The sequence below is a fragment of the Pseudopipra pipra genome, chromosome 5 (genome assembly GCF_036250125.1).
Source record: "Pseudopipra pipra isolate bDixPip1 chromosome 5, bDixPip1.hap1, whole genome shotgun sequence".
Lineage (NCBI taxonomy): Eukaryota > Metazoa > Chordata > Aves > Passeriformes > Pipridae > Pseudopipra > Pseudopipra pipra.
Window position 1 is genome coordinate 69742942 of NC_087553.1, and position 19437 is coordinate 69762378.

The 19437-nt window shown below is 38.9% G+C and overlaps 1 protein-coding gene and 1 long non-coding RNA gene across 7 annotated transcripts in view; one reads left to right on the top strand and one right to left on the bottom strand.

Annotated features, from left to right (window-relative positions):
* The window catches only part of LOC135415034 (uncharacterized), a 621260-nt gene that overhangs the window by 64339 nt on the left and 537484 nt on the right, over positions 1–19437 (bottom strand). The gene's annotated exons all lie outside the window — the stretch shown is intronic.
* USP6NL (USP6 N-terminal like) overlaps positions 1–19437 on the top strand; it is a 117327-nt gene that overhangs the window by 62915 nt on the left and 34975 nt on the right. For all 6 annotated transcript variants that reach the window (XM_064656513.1, XM_064656514.1, XM_064656516.1 and 3 more), the window contains 2 exons: positions 10497–10536; positions 14934–15014. In XM_064656513.1, the coding sequence (XP_064512583.1) occupies positions 10497–10536; positions 14934–15014 (121 nt within the window). The remainder of the gene's footprint in view (positions 1–10496; positions 10537–14933; positions 15015–19437) is intronic.

A 19437-nucleotide genomic window follows, 5' to 3' on the forward strand; every position in this document is an offset into this window, starting at 1 on the left:
AGTTTGTATGTAGCCTTGCTGGAAAACAGTCCTTGTCTCTGAGGTATTCTCTGTGCATTCCTTAACATTTTCTCCAATGTGCCTGTTGCACCACATGTCTCAGAGCAGTAACTCTTGCACAGCTCACCCTGCTGATTTGGGTGGGTCCACAAGTGAGTTCTCTCCAGATAAGAGGTGTAAGGACTGGGCTCTGAGGGCTTTTGGCAGCAAAAGAAGTTATGCTGAGATTTTGGGTAATAGAAATTAAAGAAAGAAGCATGTTAGCTCTAATTTGATAATAATCAAAGTAGCATTAAACAAATTGAGATTTTATATTATTTTAATTTCAAATTTTTAGTAGAAAAGTTGTAGAATCATAGAATCATCAAGGTTGGAAGAGACCCTGAGGATCATCCAGCCCAACCCCTCACCACCACTGTAATCCCTAAACACATCACCCAGTGTCACATCCAGATGCCTCTTAAACACCTGACTCCACCACCTCCCTGGACAACCTGTTCCAGTGCCTGACCACTCTAATAGTGAAAATTTTTTTTTCTAATATCTAATCTGAATGTCCCCTGTCTCATCTTAGGGCCATTTCTGTTTAAGGCCATTAAATCTGCACCTCAGAGCTTAAGGAAAGAGCACCAAGGCTACTGGGAGAGTTCCACACTTGTTCCCAGTGACATGCAGCCACCATCCTTAATTTTCTTGGTGCAGTAAATATTGCCAAACCCATTACATGATCTTCTAAAAGTGCAACGAAATGTTTATTCTTAACAGTTCAATTATAAATGTAAATTTTACCGTATTTTATTTATCATGGTAATTCAGGAGGGAGTTGCTGTCATTTTCCTCTCCTCTTTTCTTCTCAGCTTTGTGAGACAGGGTCAGAACTGCTTGTCAGGAGAGTGGCTTAACCTAACTCTTCCCTCCCTTGGGAAGAAGTGTGCCAAGTTCAGCCTCTTTCAGCTGTCAAGGACAAAACTTTATTTAAAAAAAAGTTCAGATCTCAGATATTACAGAAAAGTCGTGTTTTTCTTCATTCTCTTTCTCCTAAATATATAAATGTGCCTCATTTTGACCATGTAGAGTTTTTCATGTGGCATTATAAAGATTTAACATGAGAACTCCACTGGAGTGTTATACTATGTGCTGTGGATTTTGCCCTCTAATATGTGATACACTTCTCTGGACTGATTGTGCTCTGAAATATTCATTGCTAATCATTGTATCAAGGAACTGCTGTAAAAAAAAAAAACCCCAACCACAAACTTCAGCTCTATTTAACATTCTTTCCTTTTGCCCTAATGTACACTGAGGATGTTATCTTTATTTAAGGAGAGAAGTGGAAGTTTTCCCGGGTTAGTAATTGAGATTCAAATTGCTTGTTTTAGATCCATCTTCCTGGCATTAGACAAATACTTTTTTTTTTTCTTTTTTTTTCTTTGCCTGCTTCCACAGGGAACTAGTTTTAAAAGAATATTTTAATTGCATTTCTGTATGACAAAACCTGTTTTTTGAAAACACAGCAAGACCACTATTTATTGCTTATGGAATTCCTGATAAGCTGAAATGAATCCCTGCTTACCATACAACTGTGAAGTGATGGGGCTGAGCTTGAGACCAAGGTCAACACACAGTTCTAGTTAAACATCACTTACAGTGGAAGGGCACATTGGACCTGCTGTAAAATTCACTTAGTCCTGTCCATTCTGGCTGAGTTTACAGCTCTGCTTCCGTGATGGACAGTGACCTTTGGCCTCTGAATTTGTCTCCAGTTATGGTGGTGGTTTTGTTGTGATCCTTCTCTCTGTGTTCATGCATTTGAACTCATGTCCAAAAGCATGAGATGTGTGTGGCAATTTGCTTCCTTAAAACGGTGTCTTATTTTGCAACAGCAAATGTGGTCAGACACGACGCTTTAAAAGGGGTTTTGGTTGCTACAAGGAACTTTTCAGTGCTTTTGTTGTTCACTTTTTCTCACACTTGCTGCTCTAAGAAGTATTTTTGCCAGCCTGATGGTGAAAGTGGTTGTTTATTCCAAGCTGTTTCATGGTAATTATCTAAACCAGACCCAGCAAAGGGACCTTCTCTCTTGGGTGGTCACTGGGAGCTTCACAGTCCTCCAGGGTCTTACAGTATTTGCACATCACTTGTGTTCCTGGTGGTAGGATTTCACCAGGAGAAGGTGGAAGTGCCTCACTCCTGGTTTTGGCCTGGTCACTGTCCAAGCCAGACTTACTTTAGCACCTCCTAAAGCCAAGGGGGCTGTTTGAACCCAGACTCACCTCATTTTGTGTGAGACTCGAGGTCATCTTGGACCATTTGAAGAGAAGCCAACGCCTGCAATTCAAACAGGAGCTGAGAAACCCCCTCCTGGGCTGGTATTTACAGCCACCAGAGGGAAGTAGGAGGACTTCAGGTGTACCTTGCTCTGCCAGTTTTTGTTGAGTTAATTTTGGATTCCATTGGGGAATAAGCAGCTTTGCCCACCTGCTGTGCTCTCACGGTTGCAATAATTTTTTAACATCTACGTCTCTACAAGTTACCAATGAATTTTTCAGTGATTTGGACTGTGAGTGTCAGTTCATGTACAAAAGTGTTTAAGATGTTCTTCTCTTTAATTCAGTTTTGTGCATCTTAGTTTAAATTGGATTGTTAAAGAATAACTTGAAAGGGGTTTTGGGTTTTTTTTTCCTTTTAAATTTTATTTTTCCTTTGTGTTATCACGGTGATCTAGTGTATGGCTTTTCTACTACTCTCCTTTCAGGCAGCTTCTTCCTGTGGAAGGAAGAAATATTCTGTTGTTATTTGCTATAATTCAGAATGGTGTGGACCTTTTTTCCCCTCAAACGGTGTCACAAGGGTACCCATTTCTTTAGCTTATTCTTAGGACTAGAATTGAAATTTGAATTTTAAATCCATTCTTTTAGCTGAGTTAGTCCAGGCTGTCACTTCAACAGTCCTCTGCAGATACAGAAGGTAACAAGGTGAATGCAACCCTGCAGATTTGATGGCAAACACAAAAATAAGCTGCAGGAAAATTCTGCCAACTAAGGACAAATAATGTGTTTTTGTTAACAGCTGCTGCTACTTGATTTGAGTAAAAGATCACCCACTGTGTACAAGGAATTCATAAAGTACTTCCTTGTATGGAAAGAGCTGTTAGGCAGCAGAACTGAAAAAAAAAAGATTGAATATGTTAATATGGTTTAATTTATACATTCATAAAGCAATACACGATGGCTTTGAGTTACTGCTTAAGCTCTAAAACGTGAGTATTCAGCATAATCATTGTTACCACATATATTTCCTACCAAATTTAGCATTTGTAGCAGATTGAAGTAACTGAATGTAGGGAATGGCCACAGTGTGTTTCATTGGCACAGATTAAGGATGCTGAAAGATGTCAGGGACAACAGTTTTTAGAAGTGCAAAAATGCTTCTACTCTCGACCCGATGAAGGACCCACCAAAATGGGGTTTGACAGCACCCAAGGTTATTTCCTAAAAGAACCAAGTGCAGGTTCCCAAAGCTTGGAGCTTCAGCAGTGAGCAAATCCATATTGCTGGGACCTCCCATCTTAGTTAGCTGGGGTTGAACATGCTCTGCACAGCACGTGAATTTTAACAGAGATGGAGCTGCCAGGCAGCAAAGCCTGGCTCTCCATGGATCTGTGGGGTGAGGGACCTGCACGGGAACTCCCTCCCAGCACGGCTGGAAAGCAGCAGATGTGTGTTTAAGGGGAAAGATCCCACGGGTTTTAGACATTAGCACATGTAAATTAGAGGCCAGGCAAAGAGGCTCCTTCTTTTTCATTTGTCTTTCAGACTCTTGAGAGTTTTGAGGTAGCTTAGACTAATTTTTATCTTTTTTTTAAAAACACTTGGCATTGGTTCTGGGAGGACCCTCTTAACCCCAGCGATCATTTATGCACCATTAAAGTGGCATCAAAAATCACAAGAAATGCTGATGTGCCCAATTAAGTGGATTATAGATTTTTCTCAAAGGTTTTGTGATTCCAAGCTGGGAAGACTTTAGAGTTTGCATACAGAACAAATCTCTTCTACTAAAGACTCAGGAAAGCACATATTTTAGCCTTTGGCAGTGAAATCAGAGAGATCTTTTTTTTGCTATGAATTTCCTGAACATTTTTCATATTGGCAATAAAAACTTTACAGTGAAGTCATCTTCTTCCAAGCAGCAAAGTACTTCACTAAAAAGTCACCATTTTAAGATTTAATTGAATTTGATAAAACTTTTGATTTTATTTTATCTTATTTTTCTGCACTACTTGAGACTTTCTGGACAGGAGCTGCATGTTCATGGCACTGTGCTCTGCATATTGGCAGCTACAGCCACAGAATCCACAAATAATAATTGCAACTAAAACCTAGTCACAAAATCACATGTGATCCATTTTTTTTGCCAGCATTAAATTCTTTTTGCAACATATTTCCTGATAATTATATTGTGGAATATCACATTGGCTGATCCCATATGTTAATTAATTGCTTTGGCTTGCTTAGGAATTTTAACAAAACTTCTGAAAGCTGTTTTTTAATCTGCTGTAGTCACCACCCCCATACTGTGCAGAGGTTGTTCAGTGAAAATTCAAAGTGGATGATTATAGTAGCAGAGCTCCAATTATTTTGAGAGACAGACACAATCAGAATTGTGAGTTATGTAAGTAAATTGTGAAATGGGAAGAAGTGAGTGAGCTGTAGAATTTTAGCTGTGGAAAAAAAGCAGTTTTCTTATTTTCTCCTTAATATTTTCAGAAACCTTTTCCATGTACTGTTGGTTTTGAAAATGACACTTTTGCCTTTAATTTCCTTTGAGAAGTTGGAAGATAAAAGCAATCATTCATAATCAGCATTCCTCTGAAAATTACCTTTTTGGACTAAAGGGTCTGAATTAAGACCAAGTTGTGCTTTAGATTTGTGCTATAAAGAGTAGAATAACTTAATCATAGGCCTAAAGAAGGACAAGACATTGAAATAATGTTTTATTTCTACTTAGAATGGTTAATGAGGTTTTTTTAGTTGGCTTTAGAAAAGAGTTTGCTGTGAGCCCACCCTGTGCCATACTGCAGACATAAACCCAGTCCTTACAGGGAATGATGCTGTTCCTGTGATCTCACAGTTGTCTTATTTATGTTCCCTTCTATCAGGTGATTGTCAAGCATTTTTCAGCTAACTTTAGAACAAAGATCAGTGTGCATATACTTAGAACAGGCTGTATGTATCTATCTATCTATCTATATTTATATATATATAAATAAGATGTGATTTGTGTTGCGAAGCACTGTTGTACGTATCCATAATACTGTGTATTGCCCTGACAGCTTTATGTGCCGTGGATCAGACCCTGAGGGGGAGGCAGACCTAACAAACACCTACTTAGTGTGTTTATTGCTGTAGAATTGGTTTCCCAGTGTGAATATACTCTTTTTTTTTTTTTGTCTAGTAAAGCTATAGACTCCTACAACTCACTTCTGACAAATTACACAGCCTAAAAACTGGTCTTACTTGGGAAGATTTACTCTTTCCCAATACACCTGGAGACTGTAAGGTTGCAATTTATTACTCAGCAATCTGAGTTTGATATTGTACAGCAAAACAACCCCATTTTTACTAAAGCTTTTTGTGTCCAGGTACTTCTCAAGTGAATTCTTCCCTTCTCATACCGTACCTGTGCATGAATTTATTTCAAGTCACTTTTGAGTTTTATGCCTCACTAATGGTTTTATGGATGTTTCACTCACAAATTTCTTAGTCATGAAAGTTTCAAAATTATACAAATGACTGCTTTTAAATTTTTTTTTAAAGAATTCCTTCAGACTAAGTCTTCTGAATAGTAGCAGGTGTGTTTTCTTCATGGATTTAAACACTTAATAGTGCATCACAAATGACAAACTGAATGCCCAGCATCTCTTTCTTCATGATTAACTCAATGAGACCGTGAAGATGAGTGTCCTGCAAGAAACTTTTCCCATATTATATTTACTGTGTGAAACAATTTTGCATAGGCACTGCACCACAGCCTTTATGAGGATCCAAGTTTTTTAACAGTCATGTTATACTGAGCTCAATGATGTAGGAATATTGAATTTAGTTGACTTTTTAATTAAATAATGACTTGCATGTATTACAGTTATTCCTGCAAATGTTTCAGGATAAAAAGCCTCAAATTCTTCACAGTGCACTGGCTAATTCTCCCTGGGGCAAGAATACAGCAAGTAGAGAGGGTTTTTAAGCAAGTGCTGTGTTTTGAAATAGAATTTATGAGAAATGAAAATAGAGCGTACCAAGAAATTTTGAACATAACAATTCTTTGGGCAGTTAAGCTTTGTAGTAAAGATTTTTAGTCTTATTGTGGTCAATTTTTGCCACTTTTTTTTTTCTGTTTTTCCCCAATGAAAAATTGATTGCCAGGCTTTATCCAATTTGTAACTGTGAAGAATTGAATAGATCCTCTGGAGTTTAGAGTTCTGGGGTGATCTGTGTATCAGGGCTGCTGATCATTGCACTAAACATCTTCCATCCTCAACTGAAGCTGCAGAGGATAGAGGAGGCTTTAGATTTCTTAAATTTAAGCCAAACTAGAAGCAGGAAAATGCTGTGATTTGAGCCAGCAGGGAACATACTTGGGATTTAAATACAAGTGTAAGAAAAGAGTAAATCTGATGAGTGGCTAATATAAGAACGTCTTTCCTCGTGATTGTATTGGACAAATATATCAAAGTGATGTTTAAAGATTTAAACAGCAGCAGTGGGTAGGTGACTTTAAGCTTGTTAAGTCTTAGGCTTTTCAATTCATTTAAGCTACCACTGTTACTCGAGGAAGCTAATTACAACACAGCTTAATGGTCAAAACCATAGATTGCATATTTAATGTTCTGAAGGGACAGGTATTTATGCATTTAAGATCATTATTTTAAGTTATCTTGAAACATTCATGAAACCCTGTGTTAGCCATCGTGGGGGATTTCAAGATGTAAAATCCATTCATCCCTTAAAATGCAACTTAAAAAATTTCATTTTCTATCAAGTCCTTGTTTTTCAAAATGAAATCTTGTTTCTTTGATCTCACAGCCATTCTCACCAGACAGTGGGAATAGTCCAGATGGAAAGATGGGAAGACAACTTTGGGCTGATGTTGCAGATCAGCACCAGTGAGGACCATGGGTAGAGGTCCTGAGTTCAGTCAGACCTTGGAAGGAAGTAAGCAGTAGATTCCAGTGAGATGGCTTTGAGGAGCCTCTTGCTAGAATTCCCAGCGTTCACCTGACTGGAACTGGGATTTGGACTTGCAGTGTTTTGCAGCTCCCAAACCTGGTGACAAGATCTTCACCCCTTTCTCTTAGTGCTGTGACTCCAGAGCTGCTTGGCAGTGTCAGAGCCCTGAGCTGCTGTTGGGATCCAGCGTGGGCTGCCCAGCCTGGAGCTGGAGCTCCTGCCTTCCTGCCAGAGGCACAGACCAGGGGAGTGATTCCTGATCCCTGGCTGATTCAATAGGTGACTTTGCCTAGTTTGGGTTTTTCTTTACAGTGGACAGTAGAGTGTTAAGATTTCGTTTCTGGTTAGTGAAACCTTATTTCCATGAGTTCAGTTAGAAGCATCCCTGTGACTCCTCTTTTGGATAACCAAGGATTGTGTGGTTCCAAGCTAATTACGTTAATCAGTTCTGTTCTCTCTGTATCTCCTAAATGAATATTACTTGAGCTATTAAAGGAAAACAGTCATCTTAGGGGCAGGATATTGCTATATTATGTTAATGTTGTTTACTACTTCACATTATTATTTGGTGAAGTGTGCAGATGAAAATCTGGAAAAATGCAAGTTTAAATAGACTGGGGATGATGGGAGAAGATTCAACGTTAAAAGAAATAATGAAGGTATAACAATGTTCGATTGGTTAGGCTGGGGAAGGAAGGGGAGGACTTGTCATTATAAAGAAAAAATAGAAGGTGCAATAAAATAACATTGATTAATAGGCATTAATTGATTTTGTGTCTGATCCCACCTAATCATGTAAAAAAAAAAATCCGTAAGGTTCTTCTGCACAGAAAACACATATGCTAAGGGGAAAGGTATTTATTTAAAATACCTTTAGGGACTTGAGAGAGTTTGTGTGCCCACTGTGCCTTTCTTCAGTCCTTGCAGGATAGATTTGAATATTTAGCTGGGTGAGCACATGGGTGTAGTTGGTGCCATCTCCTTAATTGAGAGGAAGATCTCCAGGAACTTGGTGCATTCCAGTCCAGGGAGTTACTGAGCAGCCCGGGGCGATTCCCTCGGCTGCTGCTCCTGCAGCATCATGGGGAATAAAAACATGGGGCTGGCTTCAAGTGCTCCTGTGGAATTCCAGTGGAGGTACATGGAATTAGGGCACAGCTGTGCTGCTCAAGAAATAACGAGGAATGTGGGCATAAATTTGCTGCTGGATGGATTTTGTGAAGGAGTGCAGTGTCTGCTTCCCAGGGCCTGCTCAGGAGGTTCAGCCATGCCTTTGCTCTGCATATTGATGGTAACTTGAAAAATTAGCTAGTGAATCATTGCAAAATACTGTGAAAAATAAGATTTGATTAATCTTTCATGTGATCAGCTTCCATGCTGGATCTGCCAAGGATAAGATAGCCTGTCAGGTGGTGCCAGTTAAGCAGAGTTGCTGCTGTGTCCAGTGAGTCCCCAGGGATGTGGAGCTGTCACACCCTTGTCCTGCACACTGCTGGCAGCACTGCAGGGAAAGGAGTTGGTTGTGTGCACAGCTGGGGGGACCTCAAAGACTGAGGCTGGTGGGGGGTGGGCAGGGCCTGCAACTGTCACTGAACAACTGGAAATTTTAAATGACGTGGAAAGGCTTAGAAATCTTTGTTCATCAAACCAAACAGCAACGACCCCAAGCAGGTTGTATAAAGTTGAATTTTTACTTCCCCTTTGTTTTTCCACCCACCCTTCTAATAAGCTGGATTTTTAGGTCATATTTGGCATACAAAGGGCCTACTTTCAGTTGTTTGGTTTAGTTATATGAGAATGTGGACAATAATTTGTAACATTAGAACCTCAGGTAGTGCTGAATATAGGCTGTTTCTGGTGTGTTAGATGGTAATCAAGAGTTTTTTTGATTTTGATGTTGCTTGCCAAGAAAACTTTTAGATACCTGGAAAGTGCTTCTAAATGCATGGACTGTGCTTTTTGCAATGCTGCTCAAAAGGAACAGTGTTTTGGTTTTAAAATTAGTCCTGGGCTGTGTGCTGGAAACTTTGACTTGTGTGTGTGGTCTCTGAAAAGGTGTTGATTGGAGCAAGCTTTTCGATTAGATGAAGTAATTCAAATGTGTTTCTTTATTCAAATATAACTTCTGAATCTGAAATGACAGCTTTTAAATGAGATAAATGAGATTGAATATAATTCCAGCCTTTTGCATCAGCCTGTGCTTGCATTAACATCTGTGGCCTTCCCCACTGTTTCATCCTGCACAGATTTGATCCAGGTCTAAAATACTGTGGTTTAATGGCCTTGCTGTGGAAGGCTGTAATGGTGTGGGTAGGAGGTTTTTTTCCATAATATCAAGACTCAGTAGGAATTTTTTTAGAGTGTTTCACATGGTTCCTGCTTGTTAGTCCTTTTAAAACACAGTTTTGATGGGTGTGTTATTTATCTGACCTCTGGAGCAGAAGAAGGGTGGTTTTGCTGCTTGCAGATGAGCTGCTGTGTTTTCAGAAGCTTTAAAGGAAGGCTCTTTTGGCATCAAAGTGGTCCAGTTACTTTTGATATGAAAAACACAAATCCCTTTGAGAAAAACAGAAGTTGGAGCCCTCAGAATGAAACTGGAGTTAATAAAAAGTCTGATTAAAAAGTCTGAACATGTATCTGTTCCAAGGTTTCTTTTTAAGCTTTCCATTCCTAAACTGCCTTTTTATACTTAGGCTAAGAAGTGTTTAAGGAAAAGAGTTTCAGTTTTAGTACTAATTGGATACCTAGTAACAAATCTGTTTTTTTTTCTTCTTCCTCCTTGTTACTGAGAGTGAGTTTTGTAGAGTTTTGAGAAAATGGAAGTTAACTCTCCTAAGTCAAGCAAAGTCTCAGCACCTTTCCTAGAGCACAGTAGTAAAGGAGGAAAACCTTTATTTTAATTGGTATTTCTCCTAATAATGATATGGTCAAATAAACAGAGTAAGTTTCAGTTCAGTACAGCACAGGGTGCTTTTACAGAAGAAAAAATGAGTCCTTGACTTTTATTAAGCTATGCAATGTTTTTCTTAAGCTATGCAACTATTTTGATTTAGAATCCTAGTTCTGTACTTAAAATATTATGAGTTTGACTTTGTTTGAAAAATAAATTCCGAGGATTTCTGTGTGAATCTTAGTTCTTTATAGTTCAGAATTCTTGTTTGCTAGTTACTATAAATTGCTGCTGTAAATGATGACTTGTAAGAACTTACACAGAAATGATTTTGTGCCAGCATTAACCAAGACTAACATGAACTTTGTCTTTGTTTTCAGTCCAGAGGAGCTTCCTGTCCACGATGCAGTGATAGAAAAGGTAAGTCCACTGCCTTCCAGGTTTTCTTACCAGGAAATAAAAGTTTACAGATTTTACAGCTTTTTAAAATATAAATCTTGGAGAAACGAGCTGATGAAGCATTTTATTGATTTGCATTGCCAAGGAAGCACGTTCCAAGTGCTGTAAGAACTGTCCTCCTTGAGGCCACATTAATTTGCCCACAGATCCCTTGGGGCCCCCTCATTGTTACATTTACAGCTGGTGCAGGTCAGAGTCCAAAATTCCTCCTGCTGCTGGAGGATTCTGCAAGAGCAGTTTGACAACTGATGTGTTGGGAACGTGGAAAGCAGTAAAAATAATGGGGAACTGAATTGCTGCTTGTCTGGGCCTGGTCACTGTTGGTATTCCCCCTTGGTCAGTCAGGCCTGGTGTTGTCTCCAAGATCCTTCTTGTTTGTTCCTATTAATAATCTGTATAATCAGGAAACTCAAGATAAACTATTTAAAGCTGTGTTTTTAAGTTACCCCTCTTGGCTGCACAAATCAGTGGAGTACATGGAAAAGGGATGGAATGACTTGTTCCAAGGCAGCTCAGCTCCTTGAGTATTAAGAGCAGCAAAATAAATTAATTATTGTAAGCTTCAATTATATCCTGAAACTAGTAAGAGATACTCTCTGTAGAAGAGTGGAACTTGTGAGTCCCTTTTGTTTTGTGTTGGTTCCTGTGTGTCCCTGCATACACAGCCTGGAATAGTTGTGTTTTCCTGCCATGTTTCATTACATTTAATAACACAGTGAGGGGATGTGTAATTTCATTTCCATCAGAAGGGCACAGCGGGGGGGAGGCTCTGAGCATAAATATTAGGCAGCTTGCAGTTGCTGTGGTGGGTGTGTTTTGAAGCTCTGATTCACTGTGGCTTTGTAGTTAGCCTTAAATTATTGAGGGAAAATTAGTCTTGGGTCTCTGTCCCATATTGTGTCTGTGCCGGCTCAGACAATGTGTCAGCACAGAAACTGTATTTATTGAGCCCGTGTTAAATTGCAAATCTGGAGTCTTTTCATAACCATCCAGTGATGCTTCTGTGTTAAACTCCTGGTTACACTCCTGATGGTATCCTGACCTCTGCTGGTCTGAGGTTTATCTGCCTCCTGTCAGCAGGATTTTCAGGATACCATTCATGGGATAATTAATGTGTCATGTTAAAGCAGGCTAAGACTAAAAGCTTACTGTACAATGCCTTTTGAAGTCACTTGGCAGAACTATTTATGCTTTCTTTTTGCCTTGCTTGTGAATTTTAAAAAATATTCTTAAGCCATGTTTTCATTTCATTTGCAGCTTAGGTAAAGGGTTGATATCCTGGTGAATTTTGAATCTTTGTTCTTCACACACACACACACACAAAAAAAAAAAAAAGCTTAAACTGGGTTTTCTGTGTGTATATTTGTTAATTTTTGGTCATAATACCTTTAGTAATTATTACTGTGAGTGTAGAGTAGTTTTGATGCTTCATTACCTTGCTGCACATTTGGTGACTTAAATGCATCAAATCATTGTCCTACATTATGAACTACTTAACCTTGAGATGAATCATCCAGCACATCTGAGAGAAAACCAGGGGAGGAAAGATTTTCTGGAGGAGGAAAGGAGAGAGAACTGACCTCAGGAAATCTGGAGTCTGTGTCTCACTCTGGATTTGAAGTGTTTTGAAAATGAATGTTTTGTAAGTAATTTTCAGTTTGTTAGGCTTTATCTTTTGTTTATTTGATTGTAAATTCTGTGGTGAACAGTTCAGCAAGTTCTGGTGTTGTCTGAGGCTTCTGCTCTCCAGGCAGGTGCAGTGCTGCACACAAGATGGATGCTTGCCAACTTAACTCCATGGTTCTTTTGCTTTCACTGGTGCATCATTTACTGACATCAAAATAAGAAACCCTCTCTGTTTCAATTAGGGATTCTGCTATTCCCAGTAGCAAAAGTGCTTCCAAGTGTAAAATGTACTCAAAAGACAGATAAATGGAATTTTTTTTCTTTTTTTTTGGTGACAACTACATGGAACTTGCCTGAAAGAGCAGCAGCAGCTCTGAACACTGAGCTGCCTCAGATCTGTCCATGTTTTCAGTGTTGTACCTGTTAGACATGAAAGGGAACATAATCCAGACTGGGAAAGAAAGAGCTAAAAATTTTCAACAACTGAACACAGAAATAATTGCTATTTTGACTACAATAGCATCACTTGAGAATGGGGATAAACTGACACAGAGACATGAAAGCTTGAGCAAACATACAATTGAAGCGAGCTCCTGGCTCAAAAGACCAAAAATCTTGAAAGCAGATCAAACATACAAACAAAAAGACTGTGGGAGCAAATAGGGTTTTATTTTTTCTTACCAATTATCTGAACAACCTGTTGAGGGCAGAGACCTTTCCTGACTTCCTGTTATTCCTGCAGGCTAAACTCTGCCTGGAGGACATCAGCTCTCAGAGATGGTAAAAATGCCCATTGCTTAAAGGGCTTGCGAGCGGGAAGGAGAATCAGCAACAGTGCTGTGAAAGTCATGACGTGTGGGAAGCAGTGGGTGTTCTACCCTTCCCCTCTAACCTAACTCTTAAGAAATGGCTTTTACAATTCTTTTTTTTAAGGGCAGGCATTTGAGATATTGCCCAGTCCAGCCAGAACAGGGACAGGAATGTGGATTGCAACGTGAACAGTTAGAGAAATTACGGTTGAAAGAGTAGAGGCACTTCTTTTCCCTACAATTTTCTTATACTTGTGTCAGGCTTACATCAGTTGAATTCAAACAAAAACAAGTTGGTTTGGGTTTTTAAGTTATTTCCAGGACAGTTCATGGACTGAATTGTGGTTGGGATGGACCTAAATGGTCATCAAGTGTTACTCCTGCTCATGCAAGGCTTTGGACTCCTGAATTAAAGAAGTTCTTTGCCCATTTTGTTGCACTAATATCCCAGAAAGAATGCACAGATTCTGATGGATAAAAGCTAGTAGTAAAATTAGGATTCTGTTGAGGTAGTAAGTAATAATTTATATATCCTCCCAAGATTTCAGGCTTTATAAATACTTAATGAAAGTATTAATAAATTTTCAATATCCTGCAGAGCTTTAAAATTAAACTTTTACATTGTTACCAGATTGAATCACTAACCATATGAATATCCTTCCTGTCTTTATTAAGCCCTTTACAACAAAACTAAATATTTGTTTATATTCACCTTTGGAGAGAAAGCAATAGCCACACACAGACATTTTTCTGCTTCAACTTTTCCAGTGTGGATCCTCAGCTCCAGAGCACTATGAAAGAGTTGGAATAGTGTCATTAAAAAAAATGTAAAACCACATAGTTAATAGTTAACTTTGTAACATAATCAGAGACACTTGTGAAATGTAAAACTGGGCTGTAAAAATGATACTAAAAATCTTATTGTTGGAACCAACAAAATACAGATTTTTGTCTGTGTAGAGCCAAAGTGCCTTGAAATTCCATGAACAAAGGTAGCTAATTCCAAGGGCTTGTTTGGTTCCCAAATTCTAGAAGTTGATGGCAACTGTACCGATATTTTCATAGACAGAATGGCAATCTCTAAGGTAGTAGGGTTGTCTCATGCTTTTAAAGCTGTATATAATAAAACTGAAGTGTGGAATTCACATATTTATTGTTACGCATTATACTACTTAATATAATGATTTATTTTGAGAAGATGGGGCTTGCTTTGTTTCGAATTCTCATTCTATCACCCTGTAACTGAAATATTCTTGCCAGTACTACAATTCAAGCAAACAGATCTTCAGAAGAAATCCCTGATGTTAAAATACAGGAAAATTTAGGTAAAAATGTACCAAGCCAAGGAAGAGAATTATGGCAAGGCTTTCCAGCTCTTAATGTCCAGAATTAGAGCTTATTCCCCCTTCTGCTCCTGCACTGTTGCTCTTGTGTGCATTTGTTTTTGTTCCTGTATTTTGTGCCCTTTTAAAGTTGTGCTTTTTAAGAAGGGGTGGTTTGTGTGGTCACTGGCAAACAGAAGCTGGTTATGTTTAGGGCAGGTCTGGGTAAAGAAGGTCATTTCAGAGGCAACTGATTTTTAAATGGCTTCAGCAGAAATTATTTGCCTGAAAACCTACTGAGTATAAAAACAAATGGAAGGCTTTTTTACCTGTCAAAAATGTGTAGAGAAGAAACTTTATAAATTTGTACTTAACTACTTCTTACAAAATACAGTTCTTCCATAGTGCTGAAAATAAGGGTTTCTGCTTATTTTCAGTTGGTTGTTTCAAGTGAACTGGTGTTACTCTTTGCTCTTCTGAGATGACTGGATAAAAAGTTGATGGTGCTCTGTTAAACTTTTTCTCAAGGTTTTTAGAAAAACATTAATCATTTAAAATGTATTCATTTTGAAAATACTGAACATTTCTAATTCCTTTTCAGCAAAAGCACCTTGAAATTGAAAGAACAACAAAATGGCTCAAGATGCTGAAAAGCTGGGAAAAATACAAGAATAGTGAAAAGGTAAAGTTCTGCATGGCTTTGGCACTGGTTGTCACTTCTGAATGGTTGGGTACCCTGAAATTAGATTGCCTGTGTTTGATACCTGAAAAACCCAAACCCCACAGTGAAAGAAAAAGGCTTTTCATTCTTCCAAAAAGCAAAATCCATAATAGCCCAATGGTAATAATAATGACCCAACAAAAGTGGTGGTCAAATGCAAGGAATTGTGTTCCCTTTGTTCATGTCTGCAAAACAGTCTGTGGAGAGAGTGGGTTGTGTCAGGTGGGCCATTGAACACCAAGTACTTTTACTTGCTTTAAAAACTGGCCAGGGACTTTGATGTGCATAGTTTATTTGCTGCAGTTGTAGTCATGATCATCTTAAAATTACAGAAAACTTTCAGCTGGGAAAAACTTGCTGGAGAGGCTGCATTCCCAACACTGTGTTCTGGGGAGGTTTTCATAGCTGGTCTTGTGGCTGTTTGGTGGCTAATGCACAGAATATGGAGTTCCCAAGTTCAAATTTCCTCTGCTTCTCAGTAGGGCTTAAAATTTGCATTTTCTGCTGGGGACTCTGTGTGTATATTCTGATGCTGCTGATCCAACTGTGTTTTGCTGAGGACTTGAGGACACCAGTTACCCACCCCAGGTTTCTGCAGATGACTGGCCTGCAGTGTTGCTTTACTCCCTTACTGGCCTTTAGCAAATTATCTGTGCAAAGTTGAAAGCTTTAAAGGGAGAGATTGAGCCCAGAATCCTTGTTAGCCTGCTGGGCAGGGAGCTGAGATACTACGAGTTAAGTACAGGGAGAAATTCTCTTGGCATGTCCCCTCATCCTGTCTGCTCACTGCCTGTGTTTTGGATGCCAGTAGCTGTGTTTGCACTTTGCTTTTGTTAAAAACCACAGCCAGTGGTTGATGTTTTTCAGGGTATAGCTAAGAAGCCATTTTAAAAGTCCATTTTATTAAAATATGACGTGAATCCATGAAAAATAATTATTTGTTGCTGAAGTTTTTCTTACGGTCCTGCTTTCTGTCCTGTCATCTCTTCTGGAAGGAGAAGCTACAGATCATAACACCTGTGACTTTGTTTCTTTACTGTGGCAATAAGGTGATTTGAAGATCAAATATGTATCCAAATCCAAAGGGATGATAAAAAAATGAAATCTGTGTAACAGCTGCTTCGTTTGCAAAGAGAATGGTAAATATGACCTTTCAGGTAACACAGTGACAACTCCAGCAGTGGTTGTGCTCTTCAACCATGGATGATGTGGGTCCATGATACACTGACTTAGGTGAATAATCCTCTCCTCACCAGGCATGCAGAAGGTGCAGCAGACCAGCTGAGCAGAAAGAGCTTCAGTTCATGTAACAAATTATAGGCTGAACTATAAATAGTGGCAGGAATAATTCAATATGTTCATAAAGGGATGAACTTTGCTTGAGGCTAGGAAAAATTCTCACTCATTGTTGAACTCTAGTGGAGCACATGAGACTTAAAAAACAAGGGTGTTTTCCTTATTCTTTCTCACATCTTGTGTGGTAAGTGAACCAGAACATACAGAACAAAGAATCAAAGCCAGACATTATTTGTCACTGCTCTTTATGAAAAGCCTGGCCACATTCTCAGGGTTGTGCAAAACTCACAATTAAAGACAGTTTTTATCTGGAGGTGTGTTGGAAGAGTGCACCAGTTTTCCTCACTCACATTCTTGCAGCACAGAAGCAACAGTCACAAGAACAGTTCCTGGCTCTTCTGTCTTCACTTGACTGGACAAAGTGGTTAATGTTAGAGGAACAAACTGCTAAAGCAAATGAACAGCCTGTGTGTTAGACTCACTTCACCTGACACTGCCATGGTTTCTGTGCAGTCAGGCTGCTCCTGAAATCAGTGTTCTTTAGAAATAGCACTGAAGGGAACATTGCAGGAGCAACAACAGTAATAATGTTGTAGGGTTATAGAATGTAATTGTAGTGATGACTTGGTTTTGGAAAATGGCATATTTGAGAGATGCTTGTGACCTTAAAAAGAGAACAAGGGAGACTCAAAGATGGTCCCAGGGATACAACAGGTATACACAAAATACAGGACTTTAGACAACCTGTTTGCAATGAGCCTTCATAATGTACAGCTGAGAGAGTTTTGCCTTGGAGGAGTCTATTCATAGTGTACACATACTGTAAATGAACCCATATATTTGGTTACATTATCCCAAACTGTCATAGGCTTAATTGCAAAATATAGTTTTCATTTAATACTCTTGCAGAGCTGCCTATAGGCTGCTGCCTTATTTTTTTCTCCTGTAACTTCACAAGAAGAATTAATGAGAAAACATTAACACATGTTAATGTGTGCACGTGAGGTGGTTCTATTTACATCTTTCCCTGACCTTTCTGGAAGAAGAATATCTCAAGAAAGAGATGAGGGCTCTGGGAACCTCACGCTGTTTGATCATGGACATACCTATAGGAGCTTGCCTTGCTGACCTTATGTCCTTGTCCAGTCTCTCTGGATTCCTCCCAGGCTGCCTGTCCTTGCTTCCCCCACACCCCACAGGTTTCCTTGTTCTGTTTGAGGTGGTCCATGCACTCCTTATTCACTCACAGAGGCCTCCTGGTGCTTTTGCCTCACTTCCTCTTTGTGTATAAAACTCCTTGATTCCTGTGTGATTATTTAGGCATCTTTTTCAGTGAAGTCATCATGATTCTTACAGACACCAGTGTCTGAAGTGTGTAACTGCCCTTGTGTCTTTGTGTGATTGATATTTGTCAAAACAAAGCTTTCATCTCCCCATCAGTCACTTCTTATGCAGGAAGTGTCACAGAGCAGCAAAGTTTGTGTTTCAGTGTGGTTTTCTCTAGCTTGTGCTTTTATTTCCTATTTGTATTCTACTGCTCAGTAGTCCAGGGTACAATCAACCACCCACAGATAGTAAATCCTTCCTGGCTTAGTATGATCATAACTTTCAGGAAAGATTAAATAAAACTGTTATATGTTGTATTCCCATTTGAGTATTTCCACCAAAGTATTTCTGTCTTTCCCTGTCTTTCCCTGTCTGCCTTCATCTGGCTGTGATTGAAGTTGCCTAAATTGAGAGGGAAAGGAAGAAGAGAAACAATCAGGGTAGCTGCCATTTCCAGCTGTTCTGGCATTCACACAGAGTGTAATAATCAAGTCTCCACTTCGTTTGGAGTCTGAACACAGAACCTTAATGAAGAACCCTCTTCGCATTCCTGGGAATTTTTGAATGAGGTGGAGCAACTGTTGTATTTGCAGTCTTTCTTCCTTTTATGCAACCCACTGAAGTTGAAGAACCTCTAAAGGCAGTAGGCTTTATAAATATATTTTCTTTTCATTATAAATATACTTTCTTGTGAGACTTCAGATTTTAATTCCTATGCTTGTCATCACTGATTCTTTTTGAGCTGCTTGTGCAGCTCTTCCTGACACAGCTGAGAAAGTTTGATTTTTAGGAAAACCAGTTTTACATCTTTCAGGAGCAGTGATGACACTTCCACTCTTCAGGCTGGTGCTGTGTGACAGTGGCCTCATTGGGTTCATAAGCTGGAGAGATGGGGGCAGGGGAAGGAAGGGGAGGTTCTATGTTTTCCAGGTTTTCTTCATAGAGGCAACATTGAATGTTGGAAGTTATGGACTTCATTATTTGAGATGATAGCTAGTTTGGAGTATTTCAAATTTGAGAGGGTTTATTTCCTTTTGATTTGTAAGGATTTTAGTTAATTCTGTATATTCTGTAAGTTTACAAGTGTGATTTCTTTTTGCATTAGAAGAAGCTCCTTTTGAATTCCCAAATGGTAGGGCCTCATCTAGTCTCCATTTGTCATATCCACTTCAGGATCAACAATATTAGTAATAATAGCAAGAGTTTACAACAATTGTACTTGGCTGAATATCATCTCAGATGTGATACAGAACTCGAACCTGTATTTCTTTGTATCCTGTGTTTATACAGCTACATGTATCAAGGATTACTTTCTTTTTTCTATGCCCTATGCTGATGGAAACATCCCAGATCCCATATCCCCATTCTTGGAATGATGCATGCTTTTATAGGTGTACATTTTTATCTGAACTCCAGGTTTATATACTTGTGTTTTGTTTGGAGCTAATATCTTAAGAAGGCCTAATTTTAAAGAATTTGTTGAAGATTGACTCGTTATTTCATCTTCCCAGAAGCAAAAGAAAAGAAAAAAGTTTCTGAATTTTCTACTTTCTATTTTAATTATTAATTCAGAGAGAGCAGAAGAGTAGATTAGGGTTCTGCAAGTATATAGAGCCAATCAGTATTTCTCAACAGAGTTTTCAACCTTGTATTACATAAGGAAATAAAAACCAGCAGAGGGCACTAGTATGGTGCTTATAGTAAAGAGATTGTTAGCTAATAATCAGTTTGCTCGTTTATATTTTGGTGACTGAATGGTTAT